We start from the raw sequence: 14517 nt of genomic DNA on the forward strand, positions 1-14517 counted from the left end.
ATTATATATAATCCATTATTCACACCTGATTTTGATCCACACACACCATGTTTCAGCAAGCTTCCAAGTATTAAGTTCGAATAAAAAAGGGTAAGAAAATTTAAAAAGTATACAAATAATAGACTAGATTGTGAAAGTAGTTTCTATGTAAGCCTCATATGAAATAAAAGTAAAAAAAGAAAAACAAAAGCTGCACATACAGATAATATTAAAAAAACAATTTTCCATAAAAACTAAGTTTAGTAAAATACACAGTGAATTGAACAAATCTGGTCGAGTTAAATGGCGTGAACACATTATACAATTGGTTTTGGATAATTTGTGTGTTGTTCCCATAGATCGAGATGAGTGCGCTAGTGACGTCGGTTAACCCTCCGAGAAACAACTGCATGGGGAACAATTGTGGTTCTCAACCCTAGCAGCTTAAATAGTAGAGTATTTAGAATTAATACGTGCATTTAATATAAACAGTGTTGGCCTAGTGGTATCAGCGTGCGACTCTCATCCATCCCCGGCTGGCGACAATTGACTTTTTTTCTGTATGAATTTTAAATTCGCTCGAACGGTGCAGGAAAACATCGTGAGGAAACCGGCTTGCCTTTGACCCAAAAAGTCACCGGCGCGCGTCAGGCACTTGCCCATTAGATTAACAAATGATCATGAAACAGATAAATCTGAGGCCCAGACCTAAAAAGGTTGTAACGCCATTAATTTTTATATTTTTAAATACCTAACATCATAATTAATAAGAACCCATCAGGTTAATCTGTTTTGCATGATTTAACCAGCCAAAGCCTACGTCTCTGTTTGTATAGTTCAATTTAGGCCGTTCTAATGACTGACCCCAAAAATAATAGTCAATTAAAAAACATTGAAGTTTGAGGACCCCCTTCCCGCAGTGCACGAGTCTGCATGTGACTTGTTAATAATTGCGTATAATAAATGCTTAAATACAACAAACATACAAATACGGGCAGGGGTGAACACAAAAAGACCTATTTGGTTTCCTACTACAGATATCAATGGTTTGTACAACGTGATCATTTTCAAGATTTGTTCTAATTTTTGGACAACTGGATATGGAGATTTTAGCCTAAAACAAGTTTATTATTTATAAGTAATCTAGTTTGTTTTTATTTACATAAATACAGTATTTACAATTTTCTAAAAAATAAAAAAAATTAGCCTAAAACTATATAAGATATCATTCAAAATGGGTCTATTGCATAATTGATACTTGCCCGTCGGTTGAATTGTCCGACGAAAATTCCTTGCAAATATTCCTAGACAGTTTCCTCATAAGTCGATGAAACAGACACATAAATGTCTCATTCTATTTTAATTACAAAAATTATATATAAGAGTGTAGCAAGATGCGATATATACCAGTTTTAAAAAAAGACAGCCAATGTGTAGGCAATTGTTTAAGTTGTAAACATTTAACACTAACAGCCGTGAAGTATGTCATGTTTGTATGGTACAATTGTATACGGTCATAAATGGAGTTTTGACGAAGGCGTCGGTACTCTTTCCGGGCACTTGGCAGAGCGCGTGCCGGCCGCGTGGCTCTTGCGCAGGCCACGCTCTACTCCTTACAAAGCGCAGCTGCACCACGTGCTTTTCCAGATAATCTGCCCCAAGCATATGCAGCCAAATAAATAAATTAACTGGAGCCTATAACGGTGGTTTTCTGGTGAGCTTGGCGGTTCTTTAATCTCATGAGAAAATTAAATTGTTTGCAATCCCAATTGATTGCAATGGTGAACGTTTATGAGGTCTTGTCGTAATTTGTTTCATGTGATTTCTGGCCTAATTACATTCGAGTAATGAATAGTGAGAATTCTAATGGTGTCTTAGGAATAGTGTATTTCTCGAAACATGTAGGTATAAAAAGTGATGTTTAATATTATTAACATAAAACACTTAGAATTTATCAGGATTCATTATTATTAAGGATAAACCAATATTTGGCTAAAAAGGAACTATTTTTTATTTTGTCTCTATATTGTAATGATCCTAAACAGAAATAAGTTCTATGTGTTTTAGACAGCGATAACATTACACATAATCTTATTAGGTGTCGCAATAAAAAAATTGTCAAACATAATGCGGCGTAGGCACCAACGATATAAAATTTTATTTAAATTAATTTAAAATTCGCAAATCAGCTCTATGAGGTCTCTAAACTATAAGGGGCGTAACATGTCACACGGGGGTCACGCGACCCGACACTGGCAGGCCCGAGTCGTATCCTCCGCCACGACAAATCAATTACAGGGTCGAATTGGGACGTACTTCCGAATGGGAATTAGCACCAAATTATACAGGCAGAAATTACTTGTTTGTACTTATGGGGCGAATGTATAATTTATAGGCACCGTTGCACGGCTTGTTATATGACAGTTAATTTTATGTTCACACGGTGTTTTAATGATAAGACTGCACGTTTTCAAAAGTTAATAGTAGTGAAGGAATTGGTATCAAGTATAAAAACTATAGATTAAAATCATGTATTTTTTCAGTATTTCTCTTCACAATTGTTAAATGAAAACATTCAGAATGCTATCGCTCACGTATTGGTTGAGTTTGACTTATTGAGCAATCTACGTCGTATCAATGTCGAAACGTGTTCAAAATATAGACAACACAAGGCTAGGCTAATTGTTTCTGTGCAACTTCTGTTTGTAAACCAAAGTAAAGTAAAGTATTTTAATAAATTTTAATAAACTAAATCAGTTAAATTGCTCTCTGTTAACTTAATTACACTTTGCCGCATCCTGCCAAAATGTAATTATGCTGTGATAAAGAGACTTAAAAGTTATATATACTGCAGTGTAGTGTATTACTTCTTAAAAAATAAAAACTTATATTCGTCTGACTGACTAGTCTTCCCCAAAATATATCCAGTTCTGGTGTGGCAATGAGGCAACGTTTAAGCGGCGAAATCATATGTGAAATTGGTGACTGCTGGTGTACGACAGTTGAGCTACACAGACAGTAGGGCATGCCTCCGCTCATAAGTAGTGAGTATTACGTGTCATTAATTAAAGTAACACATAAAGAATCCGAAACGCCCATACCTATCTAGCGTCAGCCAGTGAACGAATGTGTTCGCAAAAAGTAAGACTAGGCACAAAGATTACTCCTATATCTTTAGTAGTTTACTTATTACTCTATCACCTACTTTGTAAGTATCGCTGATTTTACTATGGGAGCTGGAAAAAAATCCACAGACACATTGTCATGAGTTAAAACGGTGCAACTAAACTAATTTATTTTTTGTGTTGATTAAAAGCAGCTTATAAATGCAATATACATACAAAATTATAAAAAATGTTCGTATCTAGATTATACAAAAGTGCATATGCTAAACGTAATTACTAAATATATCATTTCAGCAACATTGCTTGTTCAAATAGGAAAAACCTCTTAGTGACAAAACATGGACATTGAAATACTCCTACGTCTTTTACTGAATCTCAATATATAAAACAAAGTCGTGTTAGTTACACCACTTATAACTCAAGATCGGCTGAACCGATGTTAGTTATCTCTTTTTTGGTGGATTCTTCTCCGCTCCGTATAGCAGAATAAGTAATAAAATATCAGATAAGTTTTCGAATAAAAATAAATAAATTAATTAATTTTACGAATGCAAACAGCTATCAGCAGCAGCATCTGTTGACAAAATTACGCATATAAAAGAAACGTGCCACTTTGTTCTTGCGCCGGATAACAAAACAAAAAAGCTATAAAACATTACTGTATTAGCAAAAAAGTTGTATTAATGTTATTACCTTAATGTAATAACATAAGTTATAAATAAATAATATTCGTCGTGATATAGATTAGAAAATTATACCATCTCAAAATAAAGAACACATCAATAACTGCATTGACTATTCAACCGTTCAATAGAATGATAACGTAAACTCACAATACTACGTAACGAGATGGAAAAGAAAGCCTGGTCGCCCTTTTGCAGGGTGGGACGAGCTTAAAGAAGTTGTTGGGGAAGATGGGCGGAAAAATGCTCAAGATAGAGAGAGATGAAGCCGATTGGAAGATGCCTTTGCTCTTTAAGGAGTCAGTGAAAAAATATATAGTTTTTATAGTTAGTTTTTAGTTTTCTAAACAGTATTGTCGCAAGGAATAAACTAGGCCTAAATATTATTGTTATTTTTATATATTAGTCTATTTTTAACGAAAAACCTTTTAATATATGCGTATTAGAATAATATATATTACTAGCTGATCCGGCAAACGTTTTGCCATGTATATCATTGATAATAAAAAATAGGGGTTGATCGTAGAGAGGTGAAAATTTGGGATTGTATGTATTTTCTTTAATAATTTTTTTATCTTAAATTAAAAAAAATATATAACTTTTAGGGGGATGAAAAATAGATGTTATCCGATTCTCAGACATACCCAATATGCACACAAACTTTCATGAGAATCGGTCAAGCCGTTTCGGAGGAGTTTAACTACAAACACCGCGACACGAGAATTTTATATATTAGATTGAAAGATAGTACAAACCAGTTAATCGAGTAGAATTTAATTCAGAAATAGAAAATAAATGCCGCCATAGCATGGCCTAAAAATAACAAAGCCTTCCCAGCGAGGCGTGCATTTAATGGCTGTCAGAAACACTCAACGAATGGGAAATCTTGGGACTGTTGGGGAAAAGCGGATCGATTATACCACCCGTTGTTAATCTAAACATAATAAATAGCCCACAAACACATTTAGAATTCAGTCTGTTTACAATATATTGCAGTATATACTTATACGGTACTATTGTACTGTAGGTACTGTTTAATTGGATATCTATATAAATTTACTACATCTTGAATATATTTCGGCACAGTTTATATTATTAAATTAGTCACTATATTGTTGTTACGGGATATTGTAGCATCTGTGTCTTATAAATAAAAAAACCTTAGTACATAGTTCAATATTAAATAAAGCAACATAAAGTTACTAAATTGCTTGCTTGGAATACAATCAAAACTGTCTTAAAATTGTTCGTTTTGAAGCATATAAGTATCTAAAAATGTACATTTTCTTTATTCGTTTTTGCATTTAATAAAAAATTCTTATAAAACAGTTGCCAATACGCTATTTAATCCCAAAGTGATAAAAATAAGCCTGCTAATCAAATATATTTTGTGTTATAGAGCGAATAATAATTTATATTTTAAAGCCTATCTTACTTAACAATATATATAATAAAATGATTACATACCTATATGGTCGATATGTATGAGAATATCAAACTCCATTAAGTATAGAGAAAAATAAAAATTTGTTTTTACTCAGTTAGTACAATTATTATTACGTATTTTTCGAAATAATGTAATGAAAGTCTTTACCTAAAACATAATTAAATCACAAGAGAATTGCGAGTCAGTATTGATCGTTTGAACTTTAGATTCAAAAGAAAATTCTTGTATAGAATTATACTTTCAAGAATTAAAAGTCAAACTGAAACCGGTCTGAAACTTCTTTTATATTATAAATTTTCCGAGAAAATCGATTTAGGCCCAACCCCTCACCGCCCTATTGTTGCAAACTCCGCCCCTGTTTTGGGGTTTTTGTTCATACAGCACACATACAAAACTTCGTACATCAGAAATTAGCCCTTATACCCACACCAGTAAGATGCACGCTTCTGTCGCGGCAAACTAAATTTCCCCGCAGTAGGGGTTGAAGTTCCCGCAAAATGGCCACCCTCAGCGGTATAAAATTAATTTTTTACTTAGTTCCCTATCAGTCTCCTTTCGTGTCGACAGTAATAATCAGGTTGGACAGGGATTTGTAGCAGAGATGTCAGGCACTAGAACGCAGGTTGCAGACTCATCCACATCACCACCTCTAATGTGAATATAATTTATTAACTTATTCTTTGTGCGGTGTATTGATTTATAACGATATTGTAATTTTATAGTGATAATCGTCGACTCGATTATTCTGCACTGAAATTTACTTATGTCGACGGATCCGATGACGAAAGTGCAATTACTTCGGAATTGCCGTCGTGTGTGTACGCTGCTGCCAGAAGCCGTCTTCAGCTGCCTTTAGCTGCCTATGTTCATCAGCATACTCGTCAAATTCATACAGGTGAAACTGACTATTATTACTAATAAGTGCTAAACATATTATCTAATAGGTCTTTATTTTGTGGGCATACCTAGCGATGACTTCCTTATTAAAATATTTTTTTATGTTAAGCCTTTCTCACCTATCTAATAGTTTTGAGAGAGATGATTCACGTGTATTTTCAGCATTACAATAAAATTAAAATTGCTATAGTATTAAACGAATGAATACGGAACTTTATTGGGTTGATCATCTTGTTGTATAAATATTAAAATCTTACCGACATTAAAACTGCCTTAAAATTTTCAATATTACAAAGGATACAGCAAAAAATGACGATGTATCTAAGTACATTACTAAAGCTTTTGTATTTTTCTTTGTTACTATTTGATTAAATTATAAATTATTACAACATAATAGCTTCCATTATTTGGAAAACGGGCAAAATATTTAGCGATACTTCTCGCTGTTCTTCTGTAAGACACGTAATTTTGTAGTTTTTGATTTGAATTCTTATCAATCCTTGAATTAGAAATAGTCTTCATGTGATATATTCTATTAAAAGATGGTCTTCTGGACACATCAATGGAGCCAGAATATCAATGCGGAGGGTCACCGTACCGCGTACAACGGGCGGCGGCAAACGTCCGCGAACGACGGCGAATGCTGAGGTCCGGACCCAATGGGTATCTTTTCATTACATTAAAGTGTTACTATGTTAGAAGTCGCTTGTATATTATATATATCAAATCATGTATTGGTTATCAGACATCTATGCCTACTGGAACAATGGTTCGTTCGAAGTTGTTTGCATTAATCAATAGAACAGACTGTTGAGATTGTATTACCACTTGCATGTAGATTGAACCCGGGGAAAATTTAACAATATGCAAAATAAATGTTAGGATTCTGATATCAGGAGAAATGAATAACGAAACGCCTGGTAAAAAATGTTTAGCAAATTTAAAATCCTATTTATTCTATAGCCTAATTCTTGCGGTTTTTACAATAATATTAAATAAACTTTCCAAAATATAAGAATTGTTCAATTTGAACTAGTAGCTGCCGAGATTAGCACATTTAAAATTTTGGAAAAAAAAATTGCAAAAAATATATGCAATAAATGTTTATTTTGTGTTCACAAAGCGAATGTAGCACCTATTTAGTCAATAGTACAGTTTTGTATCACATTTTTCTTATGTACACATGCGCCAAGGCAAGCTTACGAATATTAATTTATTGGCTTATATGAATGAAATTTTAATTTACTAAAACGTAGTGTTGTTGTTGTGTCTTTAGCAGTATAAACTCGGCGTTCGACGAGTTGCGGGTCCATGTTCCAACATTTCCGTACGAGAAAAGGCTGAGTAAGATTGACACTCTACGGCTTGCGATCGCATACATCGCACTTCTTAGAGAGGTAAGTGACTTAAAGTGGAAATTTATTTTACATAAGCGTATTAACGGATACGACAATACTTGTAATCAGTATGTCATTTTCTCAAAGTATTTAATTCACTCCTCACCCACTTAGTAACATCATTTAAAGATTCTTAAATAATTTCCATATTTAAGTATTTAAAAACGATTAGTTATTTTAAAATTAATTATTTACCCTAGTATACAGGGTGTCCCAAAAGTCGACGTCAAGTCGAAATTTTCTCATAGGTAATGGCGATAATGGCTCTTTGGCGTATCTGTATATCTTGTGTTTATATTACTTTCGCGTAGGTTTGCGTCGCAGGCAGAAGCAATATTCCTGATTGAATTCTTTTTCTAGGTCCTGGATGCAGATTACGATCCCTTGACTTATGTAGAGAAATGTCTTCGAGGTGAAATCAAGGCCGATCGTGCACATTGGAATACTAGTGGTATGTTTCATAGGTCTTGAGTTATAATCATTTATTAACTGATTAAAAGCAACATATGCTATGTGTGCGTTATTTTTATATTGTACAACATTTATAGACGACGATATTTCGTAGGCAAATTCAAGCTGATTTGACTTCTCACATAATTTCCGAATAAAATTATATTAATCATACGAAAACGTTATTTAAAAACACAATTGCTGCGGTTTTTACTAAAGCACTCTAACAAGTTGTGTTTACGCTGTGATAAAAAGGTGATTGGTGAAAAGTAAAGAACAGTGAACAGAAGTAAATAACAAAGTAAAAAAAACAGTGCTTTTATTTTTGATATTTGCTGTGACTGATTTACTTCCATGAATAAAGTCTAAAAGAATAACGCTTATAGAACACGAATAATTAAATACAGTCATTCATAAGACGTTGTTTAAGCTTAATATTCGTATTACAAAGAGTAATATTTCGACTTATAGATCTTCTTTTCCAGATTTGACCGCAAGATTATCGTGGATTAATTGGGAGAACTTAGGGGTTAATCCCCAACGCAGAAGTGTCTTGACATCACTGGCCCTTAGTTCTGAAAATATGCAGTATCCTCATAACTGATGCATTTTTTTGGGATTATGTTAATTATTATTGTATTGTTGCAGACACCTAGAAATTAGACATTTTATGTTATGAATTAGAAGAGTAGAAATCAGGTCTGCTTCTTGTATGTTAACGTTATTTAATACGAAATCTAGTGCCAAGAGTATTCTGTAACTTGCAATTGCGGTAGCGACCCTGACTCGTCGATCGGTATCGCTGGAAATTAGAGAGTACCAGTGCAGGCCACGCGACCACATGAACTTATTCTTTGTATATAAGTACAATGTATCAATAGTGGATTATAATGTATGAAAAACGCTTATTCATGCTTTTGGGTCATAAAATATGTTGACATTACAAAAGTTAAGGGCCTATTATATTTTAAAGTTAGCCGAATGTTTCTAGTTTTGAGTTTAACCATTATGTCTATTTTAACGAAAATAATTGTATTTGAATTATAGTTTTTCAAATGCTATGGTTTATATAATTTGTCACAATTCATATTTCAACGATAAGAAAATTATAGTCATCGCCGAGATGTGCCACCCATAATATTAAATATGTTTGTTTCAGACGTGGATAGCAACAAAATACTTGCTAAAAGGTGGATAATAGGCCCTTATAAATTCTAAATAACTTGTCTTTCTATAAAGGTTAATAAGAGATGGTAGCTTTTGTCTTAACTAAAATATTCATTCTTTACATATAGGATGTTACAAGAAATATATATTGTGGCGTGTCGTGGAATTCTTATATTTTATGAAATTGTCAAGCCTTCATGAAATTGTCAATTGTACGAACTCGCCCCGACATAAATCTAACAGAATTTTACACAGTACCAGAGCAGAATTAAATATATTAAAACTGTGATCTTTTAATATTAATAATTTTAGGTTAGTTATTTATCAAGTTTTTTATTAACAACCGCGTATGCTTCATATTTTAATTATATACATATGCAATAATAGTGATTATGTATTGGAATAACATACGTCAATACTGTAATAATATTGTCTTCCAACAATTATCACATAGAACAGTAGTACCTATTTAAAAATTGTACCATAAAGTTAAGTAGGCATTGAATGTAGTTTATAAATACTCCCATAGAATTTGAGTATAAAAAATAAAAAGCATAATGTTCTTTAATTAATATGTATATTATTTATATGAATAACTCATTACGATTTCAATAAATTATAAATATACTTAAAAAAATTTAGTAATACTTTACTCACATTTTGTTTTGGAAACAACATAATAGCAGTTGGTACTAAATTTATTATAAAATATTGGATGTAATAATAAAATATGCAACATTATATTATTTTTGTGAAATATAAGGAACCCCCAAATTCATCTAATTGATAGTAAAAGGGTGCGTGTACTTATGTACGCGCGTAAGAAGTTATACTTCTTTGGCATTATTAAAAATAGCTTTTGATTGCATGCAGATAATTAATTACAATTAAATAATCAAAGACTGGAAAAGGAGTCATTATAGTCAATAAAGTTCAGTTTACATTTGAAAAATTAAATAAATAAATATTTATTATTATTCTCTTAAGTGTAACATAAATTCTATTATTATTCGAATGTTGTTTTTAAATTATGTCCAATGCCGTAGCATCTTCTGTGGGCAGCTTCATTCTGTTAATTTTGTGTCACGGTGCGCGCGCATCGTAAAATTTCACTCTCATCAATTTTTCATAACTCGCCTAATAAAGTATAACTTCAAAAATATTAGCACTCAGCGAAAGTATGTCTTCATACAATTACTCATTTTTATTTCTATTATATATTTTTTCCGAATAGTTAACAGGTATAATAGCCTAAATTTTGTTTTATTTGATAGAATATTTCGTTTCTTTCGCATGAAATCTTTGAAAAAGAAAAGAAAGAAAACATTTACTACAGAGCAGTTAGAACAAGTGATTAAAGAGTCATTTGAAAATGTAAGATCAGAAGAGTGGAAGAAAATGACTGATCACAGACTGACTGAGAGTGACAGGCCTACAGAGGAACATTTAGAAAGTTTCATAATCAATGTGAGAGACAGTGATAACAGCAATGACTCTGATGAATCTATGCATATTGATTTTGATTATTCCGAATAAAGTTGTGTTTTATAATAAATATAGTTTTAGTTTTCCATGCAATGCTAGTCATTTTAAGTATCAATAGTAAAAGACTAAATACGTATTGTAATTAATTTCATAGAAATAAATACAGTTCCTATCAATTTAAAAAATAATAAAATAAAATCAAGTATCAATTAAGTTTAATCCCATATTAATTATTTGGATTTTGCCGCGCTCTTCGATATCTTCTTTCATTAGCCAGACTATATTATTGTTTCTAATTAAGTGTCGAGTGTAGTTTGTCTTTTGTACCTTAATTTCGTTTGTGGTTAAAAATACTGCTTTTTGAAGACAAATTTATATTTTGTGACAACTGTCAAATATCACATTGGTCTTTCAATGTCTACTAAATCTGTGTGTTGCCAACTTGCGGGTGTTCTTCCCAAATTTAGGGTGAATTAAGATGTCTAGTGGGTTTTATAGGGGGCATATTTATTTAGGGGGTACTTTAATTAAGTATTATTTAGTTTTTCTTGAATAAGGCTCGATTCTATAATATTTATATGAAGCCTCGAACCAAAATTAAAACAGGGTTGTAATATTAAAAAGATATAAACATCGAAAAACAGCTCTTTTATATACTATTGGAATGTATTTTCAATGCATTGAAATTATCTCTCAAACCGAATGTACAGCAAAAACTTTAGGGGTTTTTAATTGATTTTTAAAAAAGAAGGGCATTTGAAGTTGTTCCAAGCAGACCTAGCCCCTAGGCGGAATATTCTGTAGGATTTGGGATGGCATCACTAAATCTGTGTTCGTCGCATTTAATAATAAATATATTCTTAATTTCCTATTTATCATAAGTCTTTAAATTTATAATAACGATTTCACGAAAACTTTATTTATTTTAGTCCATATTTCATATTAATATGAAAATTACAATTAACAAGTTACAAACTCAAGAAGAGTTCAATTTTGAGGTAAGTCCCTATTGTAACCTAAGTGACTCAACAAATAACATTTTGATAAATCTTTTTTTACCACGAGATTGTTGTCTCTTTAGAAAATCATTTGTATGTTCATCAGACTTTAGCCTTGCCGGAAAGTGATAACTATGATAAAAGAATATAGTCGAAAACTTTGTTATAATTATAAATTTTTGGATTAAATAATTTTATATTAAACTTTGTCTGTTTAAGGTTGAACCTTCTACGAAAATTATAGATATTAAACGTAATATTGCGCTTAACGGCAAGCAAAGCGTTTCAACACAGAAATTATTGTACATGGGTAGGACGTTACTTGATCACGAAACCATCAGTACATATCCTAATATTAAGGATGGTGCCAAGATACATCTATTAACTATCAAGCCTGAAGGTCTAGAGGCAGCAGCAGCAAGTTTTTATAAGAAAAAGGGTATGTCAGATGAAAAAGCCAACCGCCTGGGAAATCTCTTGCAAGTGGTAGCAATAGAAACATTTAACAAAATGTCGTGGGATGATATTTTAAGGCTTGCATTTAACATAATGGAAGATGAAAATATAGATTTAACTAGATCTCTATATACAGAAATTGGGGATTTATATAATAAATTGAATGAATGAATCAACATGAGGGCTCATTTATAAATTACTTAAATCTTAATTCAATGTATAATATAGTTTTTTTAAATTTCAAAGTGTGTGTATTCCATAAAGACCAAAAAAATATGGCTTACTCTAAATAATAAATTTGCTAAATTTTTAATATGTAAAAAACTTTAATAAAACTTTTCTATTTTAAATGTGCTAATATTATTTAATTATTTAGTCCAAATTAATGTTAAACCTTACAGCTAGTCTTTTGAGGATCAACATCAACCATTTGTCTAAAATCTGGAGTGCTGGTATAATGTGTACAAATTTTATATATTTTAATTGATATGTAGTACACAGGGTGTCAAATCTCACTAATCAATAAGTAACTCACAATAATTTGTAAAATTGTATTAGTAAATGATACCTATCGTCACCCTAATGCATGTTTGGCCAACAGACCATTTGGGTAATTTTACAGGAGCAAATCTTTTTTGTTTTTCCATGTTATGCCCAAACAAAGCAGTAATGTTACGGTAGTTTCCAAAAATATTGTACATCTGAACTTGTAATATCTATGAACATAAAACTACTACTATTATATTCATATTATAAATTTTTAAGAATCTTTAGAAAATATACAAATTAAAAGTAATTAAAATTAGCTACTCAGCATAATATTTTTTTTATTTATCAATTAATATTATTTATTTCCAAAATGAAATTTGCTGATGCAATATGATAGGTACCTTATGTTACTATTAAAAAACGAAATACATATTTGAATCTTAAATTTTTTATTTAAAAGAATAACTTTGCTCACATGTTAGGTTTACGTTGAATGCTTATTGTTACATAATTAAGTTTATAATACTTTTGTACATCTTTGTGTAACAGTGCTTGTAGGAGCCTTCACACTTACATCACTTAGGTTTTGAATTTTTTGTTTATTTATGTCTACTGATGTTGTGGGCCCTAGGAAACTGGTTTTGTATTGCATGATATTCCAATTTGATTTATTATAAGTTATGGCCTTTACTTTTGAGAAAGGTACTTGGTTAAATCCATACTTAATAGCTTCTTCATGGTAAGAGTGGAAGTCGTCATCCAGCATCTGGAGGAACTTAAATGTTAGAGCCTTTGATTTTATTTTCAAAAATGCCCTCAATAATGATATTGATCTATATATTTCTTGAACTTTACAATATGGACCGTTGATTTTTAAGGTTTTTTGGGGAGGAGGGGATGGAGAGAGGTGAGAACTACCCCCTGTATCATCCCCAACCTGCGAAACCCCATGGTTATATAGATATTCATGGTTAAAGTTTTAAGGTTATAACGGTAAAGATTTAGAAATCCGTCGCCCGAATTTGATAATACTTATTATGTGGTGGCTCTTTACCTTGATTGGAACACTTCCAAGTGATTTCTGCTGCCGGAGTTGCGACTAAGTATTAAAAAAGATTATTTAAACTTCTGTGTAATGTATTGAAATTCGTAAACAAACTGTTCATTTTCTATTGGTTATTAGAGATGTGACATTCTGCATCAATTATTAGTGATGTGACATTGTGCTTCAAAATTGTTTTTTTTTAATTAATCTATGGTTTTTTATGAAATATCGATAAATACCATTTTTTAACTTTAAAGTTTTAGAATTTCCACTTTCAAGCAACCACTTTCACGGGCCAGAATTCAGAAACAGTTATTTAAAAAAATATTAATATACTAACCTAACCTAACCGATCTAGTCTCTAGATAATAATTAGTTTTTTGGACAGCTCCAGCGCTACGGGCAATGAGGTTATTTAAAAAAATATTAATATACTAACCTAACCTAACCGAACTAAATAATAATTTGTTTTTTGCCAAAAGTACAGAAAGACAGATGATACTATGACCATGCCAATATGGTCTAAGATCCCGCTATACAACGACCTTCACCGAGATGCTTATTTAATGAAACTTATTTTATATATAATTTAATATGTCAATAAATATAATCCATATGGGTTGCCTAGCAAATTTCAGTCCAGAGTATTTTTAATTAATTTAAAAAAAAAATATTTTTTTAAACATTTCACCGGTATGATTATTAGATAAATTCTATACCTACCAATCGAAAGTATGAAGCCCATAGAATATGCAAAAGTTAGGTTGTTTTTAATCAATTAATTATTTATGTGTATATTTTTTATGTGACACTAAATATTTACATCTTTAGTATAAAAGAAGTTTTTAGTGATACATATATAATACTACCCTGATTAAAAATATTGATTGAAAAAAGTT

At 31.4% G+C, this 14517-nt stretch overlaps 1 protein-coding gene and 1 long non-coding RNA gene across 2 annotated transcripts; one reads left to right on the plus strand and one right to left on the minus strand.

Annotated features, from left to right (window-relative positions):
* The first annotated feature begins 5401 nt into the window (after nucleotides 1-5401).
* Nucleotides 5402-9922, plus strand: LOC125062254 (T-cell acute lymphocytic leukemia protein 1 homolog). Its single transcript, XM_047668047.1, has 6 exons — nucleotides 5402-5888; nucleotides 5957-6129; nucleotides 6674-6779; nucleotides 7408-7528; nucleotides 7889-7979; nucleotides 8464-9922. Exons 1-6 carry the CDS (start codon nucleotides 5836-5838, stop codon nucleotides 8580-8582), a joined length of 663 nt encoding a protein of 220 aa, XP_047524003.1. The 5' UTR covers nucleotides 5402-5835; the 3' UTR covers nucleotides 8583-9922.
* Nucleotides 9923-13005: 3083 nt separating this feature from the next.
* LOC125062269 lies at nucleotides 13006-13794 on the minus strand. The gene is made up of 2 exons (XR_007119216.1): nucleotides 13628-13794; nucleotides 13006-13339 (listed from the first exon to the last, which is right to left on the minus strand). It is a non-coding gene; the product is annotated as an uncharacterized LOC125062269 (long non-coding RNA).
* Nucleotides 13795-14517: the final 723 nt, after the last annotated feature.

The sequence above is a fragment of the Pieris napi genome, chromosome Z (assembly GCF_905475465.1).
Source record: "Pieris napi chromosome Z, ilPieNapi1.2, whole genome shotgun sequence".
Classification (NCBI taxonomy): Eukaryota; Metazoa; Arthropoda; class Insecta; order Lepidoptera; family Pieridae; genus Pieris; species Pieris napi.

Bases quoted from the DNA above. Each gene is read 5' to 3' on its own strand.
- LOC125062254 (XM_047668047.1), top strand. From the start codon at position 5,836: ATGTCAGGCACTAGAACGCAGGTTGCAGACTCATCCACATCACCACCT. The intron at 5,889-5,956 runs GTGAATATAATT...GTAATTTTATAG, and splicing joins TCCACATCACCACCTCTAAT to TGATAATCGTCGACTCGATT. The intron at 6,130-6,673 runs GTGAAACTGACT...TTCTATTAAAAG, and splicing joins TACTCGTCAAATTCATACAG to ATGGTCTTCTGGACACATCA.